At 29.1% G+C, this 18062-nt stretch overlaps 2 protein-coding genes across 5 annotated transcripts; both read left to right on the top strand.

Annotated features, from left to right (window-relative positions):
* Nucleotides 1–6872: 6872 nt before the first annotated feature.
* On the top strand, nucleotides 6873–11443 carry LOC130827812 (myb family transcription factor IPN2-like). Of its 4 annotated transcripts, none has more exons than XM_057693670.1 (6): nucleotides 6873–7158; nucleotides 7928–8004; nucleotides 8328–8388; nucleotides 8908–8977; nucleotides 9424–9496; nucleotides 10503–11443. In XM_057693670.1, exons 1-6 carry the CDS (start codon nucleotides 6972–6974, stop codon nucleotides 11100–11102), a joined length of 1068 nt encoding a protein of 355 aa, XP_057549653.1. In that variant the 5' UTR covers nucleotides 6873–6971; the 3' UTR covers nucleotides 11103–11443. The 4 variants fall into 4 exon arrangements, with proteins under 4 accessions (XP_057549653.1, XP_057549654.1, XP_057549652.1 ...); XM_057693671.1 differs by having other exon boundaries at nucleotides 6886–7158; nucleotides 9427–9496; XM_057693669.1 differs by having other exon boundaries at nucleotides 6886–7158; nucleotides 8328–8397; nucleotides 9427–9496.
* Nucleotides 11444–15654: 4211 nt separating this feature from the next.
* LOC130827811 (60S ribosomal protein L10-like) lies at nucleotides 15655–17864 on the top strand. Its single transcript, XM_057693667.1, has 4 exons — nucleotides 15655–15774; nucleotides 16360–16861; nucleotides 16971–17052; nucleotides 17580–17864. Exons 1-4 carry the CDS (start codon nucleotides 15765–15767, stop codon nucleotides 17655–17657), a joined length of 672 nt encoding a protein of 223 aa, XP_057549650.1. The 5' UTR covers nucleotides 15655–15764; the 3' UTR covers nucleotides 17658–17864.
* Nucleotides 17865–18062: the final 198 nt, after the last annotated feature.

The raw sequence follows: 18062 nt of genomic DNA, 5'->3' as shown, positions 1-18062 counted from the left end.
CCCTAATCACCATATTAAAAAAAATCATTAATAGCAAAACATTTTTAAAATTCATATCTTTCTAATTTCATTCATCATGTCCAAAACTTTTTTCTATTTGCTTTTCATTTGGTATATACCCGTCGAGTATGATCTTGAAAATCAATCTTTTGCTAATCAAGTTGAATATAGCTTAACTTCTTCGGATAGCGATAACGATGACAATAACAACAACGACAATAATAACGACAACGACAACGACAACTATTATTATGTTGATGATAAATGTAGTTGGATCGTTTTCATGTTTGTTTTAATTTCATTGGTAATTTTTTTTATCTATAGTATTTTTCATATTGCAAATTAGAAGGAAATTTGGTGTATGTATAAAGATTCATTTTTTTATGGCACACTTTATAGTGAAATTACTTAATTATGGGGTATTGTTAATGTATTTTAGATAACATTCTATATTAACTTTATTTAATATTTTTAGCATATTTTTGTTGTAGTTGTAATCATCAACAAAATACGTAGTTTGGACCAAAAGCTTGTTTACAGCACGGTAAATTTGGTTGTGTCAGATAGATTTAACTTACTTTCTCATTAAAAATTTGAAACTTGTATTAATAAAATAATCAACAATAACTTTTTCGATCAAGTCAGACTAGGTTTGAATTCCTGCCCTAAGTGATCATAAGGGAATAAGAAACAAATGGTCAGAAACTCACTTTCAATCGCATAAATATTTTCATAAATGATAAATTTAATTTGAAATCTTGTAAAATATTTTTAATTTTGAATCCTTTGAACATTTACATATATTACTTAAAATAGCTATAAATTTTAAAATCATAAGTAATTCACTTATAAAAATATATTGCTTGAGACTTACCAGAAATTTCTGTTTGATGAATTATTAATTAGTGAAAACTTTGACTAGGTCTCATTCTGTTATATTTTTTTAAAGAAATAAATTTGTTAAAAATTCAGTTCTAACTGTAGTACTATTTTCACGTAAATATTTTCCATAATAAATAAAGAATTTTAATAAATAGCCTAAAAATAACTCAAAAAAATTGATTTTCTTAATAATTTAATAATTATAAAATTTCGTATTAGTTGTCGCGTTGAGAGGAAAAATCGATTTTATGTTTATTTAAATTTTGTTTTAATTTTAATAAATAGCCGTTTGAAGAATTATTAATTAATGGTTTTCTTAATAATTAATCAGAAAGAAATTTTCCTTAAGCATATTAGTTGAGCTATCTTTCTGCCCATGGCCATATTTAAATTTTAGCATTATAAAATTGTTATTTTATTCAAATTTTAAATTAAAATTTAGCTTAATAAAAACATTAAGTCTATATAAACCAATCCCCTTATTAAAACATAATACACAAATTTTCTACGCATCATTTAATTTTCTCCAATCTCCACAATTATAATATTTTAAAAATTTTCATAAACTTCATTAATCATGTCAAGAAGTGTGGGTAACGAAGTGAATGCAATCCCAGACGAGCATGATGTCGAGAATCAAGTGACTGTTGAAGAGAATGTTGTTATTGGTTGGCCCGTTGCATGGTTCTTTCCGAATTATCAAACCAATCATCGTCAATTTCATGCAACAACTAATACGAATAACGACGACAACAACAATAACAACGATCCTAACAACAACAACGACAACGATAACGACGAGTACAGTTGTTGGGATTCATGCTGTTATAAAAGCGATAGAGTTTTATTGTGTTATATTTTTTTAATACTTCTTTTAATAGTTGGTTTTCTTTTTCTTTCTATTCGATTTAATTGGTAGATAGGTTAGTTAAACAGAAACAATAACTTTCTAAAAATGTCGTTTTTATAATTTATTCATAATACAGAATCTAATTGTTTTCTCGAATGTTTTCTTTGATAGATGTGAAATATTATTGACAAAAGTATATTAATAATCAATAATAACCAAAAATGAAATGATGTTTTCTCGATCCTTTAATTTGTTTTACAGGAGAATAATGTGTCTAGTTTCAAGAGTACATTATTTTGGTTTCGTTGTTTAATATTATGTTGCTTATTTTCTAGAAAAAATTAACGAGCTATTGTGAGACCGTGAGACTGTCTTGTTCAAAACACAAATCTTTTAATTTTAGTATTAGTATTGAAGATGTTTGACGAGCTTAGTTATATCTATTCATTTAGTAATGTACTCGTATGTCGCATGAGGTGTTATTTGATAATTAGTTTGATAAATAATTATATATATTTTTAATAGGTAGATGGTAAATAATAAAAATTTTATATTCTCAATTCTATTTTGGATGGATAGGTTACCCGGTCGGTAAACAATGTTGCTCTCATATTTGACAAGGAAAATAGATTTTCATAGAATGTTCTAATTATTAGGAATTTATTTTTATTGTTAAATTCGTAGAAATTTACAATATGTTTTTAATTATTAATTAAACAAACAAAAGTATAATTATCTATTTAAATTTATGCACAAACAAACTACCTTCATCGAAATAGATATGATCTCAATATTCGGGCTAGGATTGGAATTTTTGAACTACATAAAGGTGCGTTTGGAAAATTGTAGAGTTTGGGCCCATTTATGGCTACTTAATGGGTCTCTGATTGTTCTAATGGATCATAATTTAATTTTCAAAAAAATAAAGTTGGTCTTGGACGAGACGGCCTCATAATGAGAATTTTTGAAATTCTTGAGTGAAAAAAAAATTAATTAAATAAACTAACATTTAAACTTTTTCCAAAAGTAAGCGTCCAAACCCCAAAGCTGTGCTTTGGAGCTGTTCGCAGTTAGTAACTGCAAACAGGTCAAAAAGACAAAATAGCTGTTCGCAGTTACTAACTGCGAACAGAAAAAAAAAATTATTATTTTTTTTTTTTTTTGTTCGCAGTTAGTAACTGCGAACAGCTCCAAAGCACAGCTTTGGGGTTTTGACGCTTACTTTTGGAAAAAGTTTAAATGTTAGTTTATTTAATTAATTTTTTTTTCACTCAAGAATTTCAAAAATTCTCATAATGACACCATTAATTTGGGCCGGTCCAATTCGCGCGTGTAACATTTTGGGCATTTTTTTCATTTTTTGTGCATTTTCAATTTTGATTTTAAAGTTATCAGTTTTAACCTTTAACGTCAAAATTAATAAATGCCCAGAAATTTGAAACGTTTTTATACGCATGAATACGGCAGGCACTAATTGACGGTCTCATAATGCGATCGTCTCGTCCAAGTTTTTGGGAAAAAAAATTATTACTTATTAGGCCCATATTGAATTGGGCTAGAGTTGGCTATGGCCCATACATTGGGGATTTTTTATTCTAACAACTAATCTCTTGAGAGATCGTCTTTTTAAGAGATGGTCTCTCAAGCCCAGCCCATTAAAAAATTTAACGTCCATTTTCATTATCCTTAATGCCTACTCATAATATTTTAAACGCCTACTTACATCATTTTAATGTCTACTTACCATATTTCAAAAAATATATAATGAGCCAGCCTAATTAAAAATGGTCTCTTAAAAAAACCATCTCTCACAAGAATCTGCGTTATTCTAATCTTTCAGACACAATCACACAAATTCTCATTTAAGACTATCTCAGTGCTAAATATTTTTATTAGATTAAATAATTCAACTAAATTAATTAATAGATTTTATTTTGTAGTTAAAATACTTGTTTGACACTCTGGTTATTAAAGAACCCATTATAATTGTTTTATTAAATCACTCTAGATATGTCTCACTATAAGATAATTTCATTTTAGAATTTTCCGATCACACAAAATAATCCAACAAAATTAATTATAAGTTCCAAGAATTATCAATTTTTTCCTCCATAAATTTTGTAATTTTGATTTTGAGTCTCTAATTCTATTAACCTATTCTCCTTATGATTATTTGTAGAATTAAAATAAATTTAACATTGTTACAAATATTTAAAGACTAATTATTAGATTTAATTCATATAGTTTCAAATTTTAGAATATAGATGCGAAATCCTCTTAATAAAGCTATAAATCAAAAATTGATTGTTTTTTTAGTCCTTTTATTTTGCTAGTTAATACTTCATGAATTCTCTTAAATTTGCTATATTGTTATCAATATTCAAGTTTTATTTTTTAATTATAGTATTAATATGTTGGTGGGTCCCACAAGTTCACTATCAAAAGAATATATTCATTCTTGAGAATAAATTCGAAAGCACATAAAGATGCTTGATATCTAAGCAAACAATGGATACTATGCCAACTCTACTTTGTCACAAAGCTTGTGGTTGTCTTAACATAATCAACTAAAAGTTAAACTATGGCTTTATTTTGTCGAATGTGTAAGTGTACATAATAATATGTTAATCATTAAAACATATATAAATCCCATTTTCTTATGGTGAAAAAGCCTCCATATGACTAGATTTGAGTGATCTACTTTTTTCCTACGACTAAAAATCATGCAATCAATTATTTGCTTATTTTACTCGCTTTGTCGAAAAAAGATTAGTTTAGTGTCATTTTTGTTTTATGATTATGGGTATGGGTTGTTATCTTCTTTTCCTCTCCACACTCTTTTCATAGAGTCATAGTTTTAATGAGCGAGAAACACTAGGTACATTGATGATGAAAAACTCATTTAAAATTGTCTCATCGTGAAACAATCATATAACACCCGATTTTCCTCCCTTCCTTCACGATTTCTAGTTTCGTTTAAGGGGTTGGAAATTTAGGGGTGTTACAGGTCCTGAATTTCCAACCCCTCTAACGAAACCAAAAATCGTGAACGAAGGAAGGATATTCGGGTGTTACAAATCATAAGGCTAAATAGCCCACTGTAAATATTAAAATACTCATTAAAATTGTTTAAAAGAGACACAATTAAACGTGTCCAACCATAACACGGTCTCAAACAAAATTTGTACTTTTACTTTTAATATGTTTTATTGAGTTTACCTTTTTGGTTATAACCCAATGTCTTCCCTTAATTATTATCAAAACATTTATCTTGCATTTTTATTTCATTAATACATTTCTCTAACTTTTTTATAAAATATACATTTTTACCATATTTACAAATTATTTTCTTGGTTTGCGCTCTGTTTGTGCTTAAGGCTATTTTTTGGAGATAAAGAGATTACAAATTTAGTCTAAGAATTAGAAGTGCCACCAATTATTTGATGCTTGATTTAGCTCATCGAATCTCTCTAACCTAATGATTTACTCATTATTTATTTATTTAGTGAAAAAATTGAATATTTCACCCACAAACTTACTTAAAAGCCTCATTTTAAGTCATTAAGGTTGAAAGTTCAAATCTTAACTAAACTTAACTTAGTGTATATATAATAATTGTACATTATGAATACATTTAAGGCTGTTTTATTTTACAAAATAAAAATTGTTTTGTTAGATAATTTGTATTATTGTTGCCTGTTTGATATGTAGGATTATTTGTATTAGTATTTTTATGAGTTATCAATCGGAGAATAAAGAGGATTTAAGATATTAATTTATTTGTAAACTATTTTAATTGTTAAAAGGTATATGAAGTTCACATGAGATTTTCAGTAAGTATAGTCATAGTTATAGTAATAGTCATATAAATCACTCTTAATCTATTAATGGTATCTTTTATTGGACTCTCTCCACACTTATTAATAAAATATGTTCTTTTTGTCAATGAACGTAGCTAAAATATTTTATTCAATCACGTTAAATCTGTGTGTGAAATTTTTTATTTTCTCATTGTCATATCCATTTATTTTTAAATGAACTTTTAAAATTGTTGAGCAATTTAGTAATTAATTTTCTCATCCTCGGAGTGAAAAAATTAGTTTTGGTAGTATTTGTCAAGATATATTTTCCTTTTATTTAATTTTAGTAGAAAGTGCTAAATGTTAAAGATGTTAGGAAGGGGAATCAATACTGAATTGATAAAGAAGAAAGAATTTATTCTTCTTAGTGATATATGGGTTAATAATTTAAAATCCTTTGTTTTTTTTTAACAATATCGGTGCATTGTAATATTGTATATATTCATGATCGATAGACTAATACACAACTCGTCGTTGCTTATAAATTTGAAACTCTCATGTTAAAAAAGGTATAAAATAAAATAATATATGAAAAATAAATAAATAAGCTTATTGAATTGAGAGTTAATACTCTTCATGTATACTTTAAAATATGGGAAATTGAGGTAAAAATACATAAAATAACATTGTATAAATAATTACTCACTTAATTTACTCATGCTTCTTCCATTTAGGACTGGTTCTCTAATTAATTTTAGGTATTATCTGAATATTTGCAATAATATGTGTTCATTTTAGTTATCGGGTCGATTCAAGAGCGAGTTTTGTATCTATAATGTTTTATTTGTATATAATTTTTAATTTATTAAAGTCATTATATATCATGTCAGATTTAGCTACAAGATCGGATAAATATTAAATTGTTGGATCTGTTTATTAAATTGAGTTGGACTTATTGTGAATGTCAGCATATTATCGGGAAAACATGAAGTGCGCACACTTCATAAGTCAAGGAGTATATACCATCCCAAAAGCATATGACAATGGGAAAAAGACTTCAATAACTTATAAAGTGTCTATATCATCTTTAATTTGTAGATGTGAAATAAACCATAGGATTAGTGTGTTTTAACACCTCTACTTGCAACTTTCTTTTGGGTAAAGGGACTAGTCCTAGAAGAAAAAGCTCTAATTTGCATGGGAAAAACAGTCTTCTATTCCACAAAAGAGAACAAATCTGTGGCCCCACAAAAGAGAAAGGTAGTAAAAACTAAAAAAGAAGAGGACCATCTCTATCTTCTTCACCCTTCAAAAACCGCATCCTATTCTCTTCCAAATTTGCATATAGGCATATAGCATTTGTTCCTAATTCCTATTCTTGTAAGAAAACAAGAGAGAGAAAGACTTAAAAAAAAAAAAAAAAAGAAAAAAGAGAAAGAATGTTCCATCACCCTAAGAAATTACCTTCTTCTATGAATTCAAATGAAAGGAATAATAGTTCTTCCATGTGTGTTCAAAATGATTCTGGCTTAGTCCTTACAACTGATCCTAAACCTCGTCTTCGATGGACCGTCGAGCTTCATGAACGTTTCGTCGATGCCGTTACTCAGCTTGGCGGCCCTGATAGTACTTACTCATTCCCTTTATAAATCTCTCATGCATTCTTAATTTTGTTTTTCAGTTTTCAGAATCATGAGGTGACTTAATTTTTGAAATTTTTTTTTTAACCTTTGATTCGCCTTGTAACGATCTAGAAAAATACGTTTATGGATTTTGAGAATCATGAGTAGGCATCAGAGATAAACTCAGTGCCCTCGGTGCTTTTGGGCTATAAGGGCACTGAATAACACGTGCTTTTGGGCTATGAGTTGGTCTATTGGTTAAAGACACTACAATAAATTTAACTTTTTTCAACATTGAATTTAGTGGCATTTAAAAAATGCTACTGATTTATATTTTTAGTGTAATAATTATTGATTTTTATTTTAAGTTCCATTATAAAGTGATTTAGTGACACTTTATTTGGTCTTTAGTGGCATATGTAATTGTTCCTATAGTCTATAGTGGCATTTGTGAGAAATGTCACTAGATCTTATGTTACAAAAAGCTTTAGTGTGCTTTTTTATTGTGTTTCTAAAGAATTTAATAAATGTCACTAAATCCTCTATATATACTAGCAGAAATTTTAAGTAGCGACATTTGAATTAAATATCGCTAAATATATCCCATTAAAAGTAAATTATATTGTAGTGAGGTTTTTCTTCGATTCACAAGTACGTATAGGAATATGAATTTATATATGATATAAATGCAATGCAATATTATGGTCTAAAATTAGGGTTTTTTTTTTGTTTCTTTTTGTGATTTTGCTATGGTGGTGGTGGAAATTATGTAGAGGCAACTCCTAAGACTATTATGAGAGTTATGGGTGTTAAAGGTCTCACTTTGTACCATCTCAAGAGTCATCTTCAGGTAATTTTAGTTTCTTTTATTTCTTTTTTTTTTCCTTTAATAAAAAGCCCTAGCTAATTATAATTAATATTGGATTTGTAATATAATGAATTCAATCAATTATTAAATTTTTTGTGATGATATATTATGAATTTAAGGGTTAATATATTTATGAGGTGCAATTATATTGATGGTTATTGTGTTTGATGATAAAGAAGAAAATTTGATAAGTTTAAACATTATTTTATGTTCATAATTACAATTAAATTAAGTTGAATGATCTTCACTTGTTCATCTATTATGATCTTCTAATAATTTCCTTATTAATTTTTATTTTTGGATAGAAATTCAGGCTAGGAAAGCAGCCACACAAAGAGTTCAATGATCATCATTCAGTCAAGGATGGTAAGAGAGGTGACTCATCATCAACACACCTAGGGTTTTTATTTTCTCTCAATTTCATCATATTAATTAATCGGGATTATCATGATTAAATCTAGTGGTTGAACAATATTCCTATAATCCTTATTATATTGTTCGATTTCACCTTTTTATATTTACAAAGGATTAGTTTTCTTTTTCCTTTAGCTTGCATGTTAGGAAATCTTCAGCCTTATTCAAAATAAAAAATAAAATTTTACTTAGACTTATATACTTGTATTAGATACGAGTAAATGTTTACGCATTTGATTTGACCATTTTAAAAAAATCATAGCTAGTTTTAATTTAAACAAAGCATATTTGAGTGTACATTGTCATACTCATAATATCAAGTATTGAAAATCAAACACTAATTATTCAGGTAAAATAAAAAATCGGAGTGACATACAATATTGTAGTTTCTAATACATGCCATATGAATTATAAATAAAAATCTAATTCATTTTTTTTCTGTCTTCTCTTCTCTATAATTCATGAGTATAGCATCGACTTTGGAGCTTCAAAGACCACATGCTGCATCTTCATCAGGATTAATGCGACCAAGTATGAATGAGTATGTATAAATTAAATTAAATTTACATTTTTACTTTCATTTAATTTTATAAAATTTTAATAATCGGATTTTATTTTAATTAAATAACAAGTAATTGTTTTCAGGGCATTTTACTTAAAAAGCTCTCAAATTAAAGAATGTAGTGTAGCTATTAATATTAATCGGAGGTAATATGTAATAAAAAAAAATTAAGCAATCTTGTATGTATATATTTTTCATAGTAAGACCAAACCTTTCTTAAGGCAACTTCTTATTGAAGTAACCTTTAATTGTTTAAGAACCACACCCTTCCCTAGAATATCTTTTTATCTGGCATCATCTTTAATACTTTTATCTTTCTCTTTTTTTTATTATTTTAATTTATTTATTGTTGGATTTTAATTTTCTATGTTAATTTTTCTTTTAATTAGTTAATAATTTCATGTTCCTTTTGCAAAAAATGGCAGCAGCAATGTGCATATTAGTGATGCAATCAGGATGCAAATGGAAGTCCAAAGGAGGCTTCAAGAACAGCTGGAGGTCAGACCATTTATTTTATATTCAATTCATATTTATTTAAAATTTAATAATTAGTTATGGAGTACTTATATTAGAAAATTAAATTAAAAATGCTTACTGCAGTTCCAAACTAATACTTTTATAACAAACATACACACAATAGAAATGTTCTATTCAATATAATGTGTCAATAAACCAACTAAATGGAAATTTTAAATTGATGGTTGCAAACTTAATTGTATCATAGTAATATATATATATATTATATACTTATAATACACTTTTATACATGACAGTCATTTGGACTAAAAGTGTAAACACAATATATTTCCTCCTCATATGTGACACTTAATATTACACTTAAAATGATCAGAGTCGCGAATAGGGTTTGAAACCCATAAGGTCTTAAACCCAGCATACGATATCAATTATTAATCAATCAATTTAACTAAAAGTTTAAGTTTAATGGTTATAGTCTCATAGTATATTTTACACTTCATCCGTTCTATAAACTTACTATTTTTGACTTTTTACGTAATCCAATGCGTTATTCTGATCATTAATATATTAAATTATTCTTAACTAAAAATTATGAAATATCATGAAAATATGCAATTAGACAATGCAAATAAGATCCTATTTAACTATATTTTTTCTTACACATCAGCTTCAATATATAAAATAAATTTGAACGATTAATAGAGTCAATAACTATAACGTAACATGTTTTCACAACAGAGAAAGTATACTCTAACAAGCTTACTTATTTGAGATCCTTTTAAGCTAAAACTGTAAATGCAATAAAGGCCTTCCATACTCACTTAATAATACACTTGAAAAATGAGGATAGAGTGATAGTTAAAAACCATAATCTAGAAATTTAATACCATATGATTAATAAATCAATTAATTCAACTAAAAACTTAAACATAAATCAAATAATTCAACTAAAAACTTAAACTGAAATCAGTATAATATATATGTTATATAATAAGCATGAATGAAAATTGTAGATTATTGCATGCAGGTACAAAGACACCTCCAACTAAGAATTGAAGCACAAGGAAAATACATGCAAAACATACTAGAAAAGGCATGTCAAACACTAGCAGGAGAAACTAACATGGCAGCTTCATCAGCAACTCACAATAACAAAACCAACAATAATAATACTCATAACCTTCTAAGCTCAAACAACTCATCAAATATGGCAGCGGATCCATTGGGTGGATCCATAAGAGAATTCGGGTCCATGAACTTTCCTTCATTTCAAGACCTTAATATCTATGGTGGAGATCCGCCATTGGATCTCCACCAAGGTATGGATCGTTCTTCATCACTTGAGAACTTCATGCAAGTTCCAAGTGATCATAGTCTTTGTTTAGGGAAGAAACGGGTCAACCCGTTTAATAGTAATAATGGTAAGAGCCCTTTGATTTGGGGAGATGATCATATCCGGATTCAAGAACTTGGGGCTCCGTTAAATTGTCAAGATCATCATCATCAACAAGATCCGTTTAAGATTGATATTCAAATCGGGCCACCCGATCATCAAATCGATTCGATTTCAGATCAAATTTATGAATCAAAGCCATTATTGGCCAATGATATTTCAGTTGGAGAATAAGTTTGGACCCAGTGTAATATAATTCGCTAACCAATTTATATTTTTTATTAATGATTCTCGAGAATATTAGCGAATTATATGTCACGATATTACCTACAAGACATACAAGACAAGGAAGAAATTCACCCAATGGCATGAATTTTGGAAATGATTTTGGTAGGTTTAATTTAATTTAATCTTAAGTTAATTTTCTTAGAAGAGTGTTCCATTTTTGTGGGTTACAATGTTAGTTATCTAAGTAGAATTTTAATGACTTTTGATTAAGAAAATCAATGTGAAAGGGAGGAGAAATGTTTACATTCAGTGTATAAATATATGACTACTTTTAATGGTATGTATAATCATGTATGTTTATCTTTCTGAGTAAATTTGTACCTTATAATTCCAAACTATGGTCTTTTTATAATAAAAATGTTGTAGATATTCTTAATTGTTAATTCTCGTAGTTTCTCATATAACTTATTTGATAACTAAGCAACAAGAGCATTGACCGATCTATGTGTTTTTCACACGTATGCACATGAGGGCATTGACTGGATGATATGTTTTTATTAATAAGTGGGGATAAGATACAAAATATGATATACGTCCATGGCTGAGCCTAGTCCATCCCACAGCAGGAGGCGTCCACGTTGGTTAGAGGATTACGTGGCTTGAGTTCCGGTCAAAGGGGAAGCAGTTAAGGGAGCAGTGGTTCACGTATGATCATGCATGGGAAATGCCTCCACTATCTTTATTTAGCATTAGTAACTACCTTATTTTATTGTGGTTAATTATTTTAGTTAATTATTGTATTTTCCAGCATTATGTTTGCTAATTATTAGGGAGTAGTGGTGTAACACCCCGGCCCCTCGGACCACTGGTAACTACTCATGGAGACTATAAACTGGCCCCACAAACCAACACAAGTCTTTCCAGCGCACTTTGGCCTTACTCTTGCACACCCGGGAACACTTTCCAGAAGGTCACCCATCCTAAGATTGCCCCCACCAAGCACGCTTAACTGTGGAGTTCTTAGCAAATGGGCTCCCTAGAAAAGAAGATGCACCTTGTTGATATGAGTAGTCTATCAATCCTTTTTCGAGCTAAATCTGGGGTATTACACTCAACCCCACTTAAGAATACAACATCCTCGTTGAACCGTAACTTCAGGATCTTTTTCCCCCGCTAGGTGCACTGAACACTATCAGCCACGGTCGCAGGGTTGCTCTGATACCATTTGTAACACCTCGGCTCCTCGGACCGCTGGTGACTACTCATGGAGACTGTAGACTGGCCCCACAAACCAACACAAGTCTTTCCAGCGCACTTTGGCCTTACTCGTGCGCACCCGAGAACACTTCCCAGGAGGTCACCCGTCCTAAGATTGCTCCCCACCAAGCACGCTTAACTGTGGAGTTCTTAGCAAATGGGCTCCCTAGAAAAGAAGATGCACCTTGTTGATATGAGTAGTCTATCAATCCTTTTTCAAACCAAATCTGGGGTATTACAAGTGGGATATAATTAGTTGGCTAATTAATTGGTTATTTTTATTGTAACACTATGTATAGAGTGAATATCTTGATTTGGGGAATTATGCAAAATCATGTCTATCTTTTATCTTAATTAGTCTAGCTCCTTTATCCTAATTATTGTGACCCTATCAAAATACATATACAAATTTGTATGTTAAAGATTTTGCATTCAAACATCTCCAAAGCAAATACATAAAAGATAAAGATCAGCATCAACTCAATATCTCGCTCAACATACGATAAATATAATTTATTATTCACATCATGACTCAAATGATAGAAACTTATGAAATTTTTTTTGCTATCATCTACAAGAATATCTTCAAACTCAAATGTGACAAGGTTGTGTTTGTAAATAAATATTTTATTTTAATTTTAGATTTAATTATAAAATTATAAATGAAAATTTTGAGAATGACAAGTTTATGAACATTATTCTCAAATTCTCAATTTTAAACACTTTTAATACAATGTTAGTTGAATTATTCAAATCTAAAATTAAATTTTATTAATTTATCAACCATTAAATTTGAGCTAATTTTAGAATTTAAAATAAAATCATTATTCCAATTTCCAAACATAACATATGTTTATTATTTCATTACTTTAAAGTAATTAAGTAACGTATTTTAAAATCGTAAAATTAGCTGAACAAATATAAAAAAAAATCAATAATATTGTTCAGTCTTACCTTTCTATATTTAGTCTCTTGACTCAAAAAATGTGGTTGTACTTGTATTATTCAAAACTAATATTCCCAAAAAGGAATGTAAATAATTTGGGCAGAGATTGTGTAAAGCTTTACTATGATTATTGTTGCACTTTGGTGGTCCATTTTTAGAACTTTGGAATTTGGATAATGTTTCCCGATGCAGTAGTATTTTTTCTGACGCTCACTTTTACTTCACTTGTTAGTTACTTCCTCTGTTTTTTTTCAATTTTTAATATATTAAATTATATATAATTAAAAATATAAAAATTTAATATTAATAAATTTTACATTAAAACGAATTAAATAAAATTCCATATAACTATGTTTTAACTTATAAATTAATAAAAAAATACAATTTAAAAGTGATTAATAAATAGTGTCCCAAAAGTAAATGGGACACTTAAGTTGAATAGAAGGGAGTATAATTTTAATAGGATGAAAAGAGTAGTTTGTTTTGTTTAACTCATCTTATTTTTTATTTGATCGTACTTTTATTTTTTCAAATGCTTATCTAAATATTTAATTTATTTTTTATCTCTTTTATTTATTTCTCTCAAGTAAGACATCGATTTATCAAAAAGATTAATTCTTTTGATGAAGAAAAATATAACCTTAAAGAATATGAAGGAATTTTATTACATATTCACTTTTTGTCCTTTTGAAATTTTAGGTAAATGAATTTTTGAAATTTAGATACTCTTTTGTATTACAATACATAGCTTAAAGTGAGAGTCATTTGGATGTAGAATAACAAATTCAAGAACATAAAGAAAAGTAGTAATCCAATATTTTTTCATTTCATTAAACGTGTTGCATTTGCTTTCTAAATACCAAAATTTTTAAAAGCAAATATGACAAATCAAGTATAATAGATGAGAGAATCAAATTTTATTTTAGTTGAAATAAGTACCATTGCTACGAATAGCAAATTCAGGGACACAAAAATTTTTACATATACATTCAAAGTTATTCTCTTTAAGGGCAAGATTTGAGTGTATATTGTGACTACTAATATTCATAATGATCATCTTGAATTTAAGTGCAAGGTTTGAGTAGTAAAGGTACTAATTGGATCTTACTTTGGGCTAAAGCAAAGTTTCAAAGTGAATGTTGCCTTGGCTTAAAAGAAGTCTGGTCTATACTCTACTTTGTCATGCTCCTTCTGCACTTTTTAGTCATCTGGTGCTACATCATGCATAGGGCATTGTGCCTCCCAGTACTCTATGTGTCAATCAACTAACTTAATCAAAAGCTTAAGTTTTGTACATATCCGTTTTATAATACTTGTTAAATTTGAATAGAAATACTATTTATTTTCAATTTTGTATCGATAATTCCGACTTATGCATAAGAAATAATATAGTCATATGAGATTTTGTTAATTCTTCTTAAAACCCTGTTTTCTAATATGTAATTTTCCTAATTTTCCGTTTAGACAAATTAATGATATTTAATATCAAAATATACATTTAAGTACGTGTAAAAAATGTAGGAAATAGATTATAAAAAAAATTAATTTTGACATAAAAATGATTAATTTTGACATTAAAATGATCAATTTCTACTTACAAGTATAAAACCTTAAATTAATCAATTATTTCATAGACTTCAATTTTGACGTTAAAGTGATTAATTCAAAACTTAAAATGTTCAATTATATATGAAATGATCAATTAAATGATACAGTTATAATTTTTAAAAGAAATTAAATGAAAATTTTAATTTTAATCTAAAAGAAATTGCTTTTGCCATTAAAGTGATTATTTTCTACTTACAAATTATAACCTTAGAAAAATTAATTATTTTAAAATCTTTAATGTCAACGTTAAATTGATCAATTCCGGCCTTAAAGTGATAATTATATATAAAGTGATTAATCCAGGCCTTAAAGTGATAATTATATATAAAGTGATCAATTAAATAATTAGTTATAACTTATAAAAGAAATTAGTTCTGACCTTAACATATTAATCATGACCTTAAATTGATCAATTCCTAATCGCGTATTATAAAAATTATAATTAGACCGATTGGACTATTGGTCTCAATACGAGATCGTAGCTCGCAAGAGTTGCTATAAATAATCACAAATTCTTATGAGAAATGGTCTGTCTTTCTGATTGGGTCAGCCCATAAAGTAAAATGTAGAGTAAGATTAAGGATTAAGCTTTAAAGAATTGGGCTTGAGAGACGTCTTTTAAAGAGACAGTCTTTTAGAAGACCGACTTATAATAATTTGGGCCTTGGTTTAAAACCTCAGATTTGCGTGGGCCACATAACCCGGATCGTAAAAACTCGAGAAAAACAGCACTTACGGCCCAAGCTAAATATGCATACTTTCTCTATTCTACTATATAAATACGATCAATGAAATAAAATCATTCATTTTAGGGTTTTCTCATTTGGGGATTTAGGGTTTGCCGCAGAATCATCGCCATGGGAAGAAGTAAGCTTCCGAATCTTTATGTTTACTACTTAATTATGTACAATTATTATATTATTTTCTTCGATTACTACTCTGTTTATATTGTAATATCTCTATTCTGATTGAATCCCTGATTAATTATAATGAAAAATTGTTCATTCAATTTGGCTGCAAATATGATGAACTCGTAAAGATATATACTTCAAAATATAATTCACGGATGCTATTTTGGTTATGAATGGTTGGATTTTTGGAAATATGATTATGGAATAGGAACTTGTATATTAGAGTTAAGAAGACGACAATAGTACTTCAATTTGTCAAAATTTTGCGCTTCCTATTTCTTGCTAATGAGATGAATTGATGATTGATCTAATCAAAGTGAAATCTGTGTTTTATTTTTGGTTAAAGAAATTGAAATATGAATGGGTTGAAACAGGTTGGGCTAGATTTTACATTATAATTTCATTTGTCAATATTTTGAGTTGTTTGGTAACGATTATTAGTGGTAGTGAGTGAAGCTTAAACGTATCACTGAACTAAATGAGTTAAAATTTGGGTTTGTATTATTGGTAAAGAAACTGAAATGTGAATGGTTTGAATTAGGACCGGCAAGATGTTACCGTCAGATTAAGAACAAGCCTTACCCGAAATCCCGCTTTTGTCGTGGTGTTCCTGATCCTAAGATTAGGATTTATGATGTTGGTATGAAGAAAAAAGGTGTGGATGAATTCCCATTCTGTGTGCACCTTGTAAGTTGGGAGAAGGAGAATGTTTCAAGTGAGGCATTGGAAGCTGCACGAATTGCGTGTAACAAGTACATGGCTAAGTTTGCTGGGAAGGATGCTTTTCATTTAAGGGTTAGGGTGCACCCGTTCCATGTGCTTCGTATTAACAAGATGCTTTCATGTGCTGGGGCTGATAGGCTCCAGACTGGTATGAGGGGTGCTTTTGGCAAACCTCAAGGGACTTGTGCCAGGGTTGCAATTGGTCAAGTGCTTCTTTCTGTTCGGTGCAAGGATAGTAACAGTCACCATGCTCAGGAGGCTCTTCGTCGTGCTAAGTTCAAGTTTCCTGGTCGTCAAAAGATCATTGTTAGCAGGAAGTGGTATGTATATTCATTGCTTTTATTTGCTTGTGATGTGGTAATTAGTAATTATATTCCTAGAGAAGCATTTATTTGCTGAATATCAATGTTTTTACTTATAATGCTGCAGGGGATTTACCAAATACAACCGTGCTGATTACTTGAAGTACAAATCCGAGGGCAGGATAGTACCAGATGGAGTTAATGCTAAGGTTTGTCAACACTATTCTTTGACCTATCTGTATAAATTTGATCTTTTTTTATATTATGTGTCTCTGGTGGTCAATGTTTATATGATGAAAGTTTGATGCTTGCGAATGATAGTTTATATTCTGGTTAGCACGATTGATTGTACTCGTCTTCCAGAAACTCTAGAGCAACAATTTGCTTGTCATCTTAATTATTTCTGTTGTTTTGATTTATGGTTATATTTCCTTGTGTAAACGTTTCTGTCTTAGAGCAAGAATTTACTTTAATAACACCCCAAAAGCATTTTTGTGTGAACAAATTGGTGATCACAAGCTATCTTGATGCTTGCAAATGCCAATAGTTAAAATTGCATTACCCTGTGCTGCTGAAATGAAATCATATTCCTAGTTGATGTTGTGATCTTTCGTCGATTGTTTTGTGTCATTATTCCCTACATCTCTATATGCAAAACATAATATTTCTTTCCAAGCTTAATTTAGTTGATCAATAATGTGGCCATTTGGCTGGTGTTCTCTTTTTGTTGGTGCAGTTGCTTGGTTGCCATGGACCTCTGGCAAATCGCCCAGCTGGGAAAGGTTTCTTAACGAGTGCTACTGCTAGTGCATGAGCGGGATGTACTTGATATGATCATAGATGATACCATGTAGTGCATGATTTCACCAGGCCTAGATATTATTTTTGCTGTCCTATTTTGAATTTGGCAAGACTGATTTTGTCCAATATGCAATGGTTCGAATATGACAATTTTTCTTTAAAATTTTGTGTTTTCCTTAACTATAGTGAATGAATTAGCTAAGACCCTTTCATTTTGTAAGCCTGTTTTTTTTTTTTTTTTTTTTTTTTGTTCATGAGTTTCCTTCTAATTTATTTCTGAACTCAGTTATCATAAATCACTCTCATACCAATATTCCGAAGAAAATGTCTGGTTTGTAGTGTTCGTTGTAAACTACAAGTCTACAAATTCATCTACTATTTGTTTAGCTCAATAGATTCATACCAGATACATACTATT

Source organism: Amaranthus tricolor, chromosome 11 (genome assembly GCF_026212465.1).
Source record: "Amaranthus tricolor cultivar Red isolate AtriRed21 chromosome 11, ASM2621246v1, whole genome shotgun sequence".
In the NCBI taxonomy this organism is placed as follows: domain Eukaryota; kingdom Viridiplantae; phylum Streptophyta; class Magnoliopsida; order Caryophyllales; family Amaranthaceae; genus Amaranthus; species Amaranthus tricolor.
Note: the sequence above shows the minus strand (reverse complement) of the source record. Positions and strands in the feature narration are given on the sequence as shown.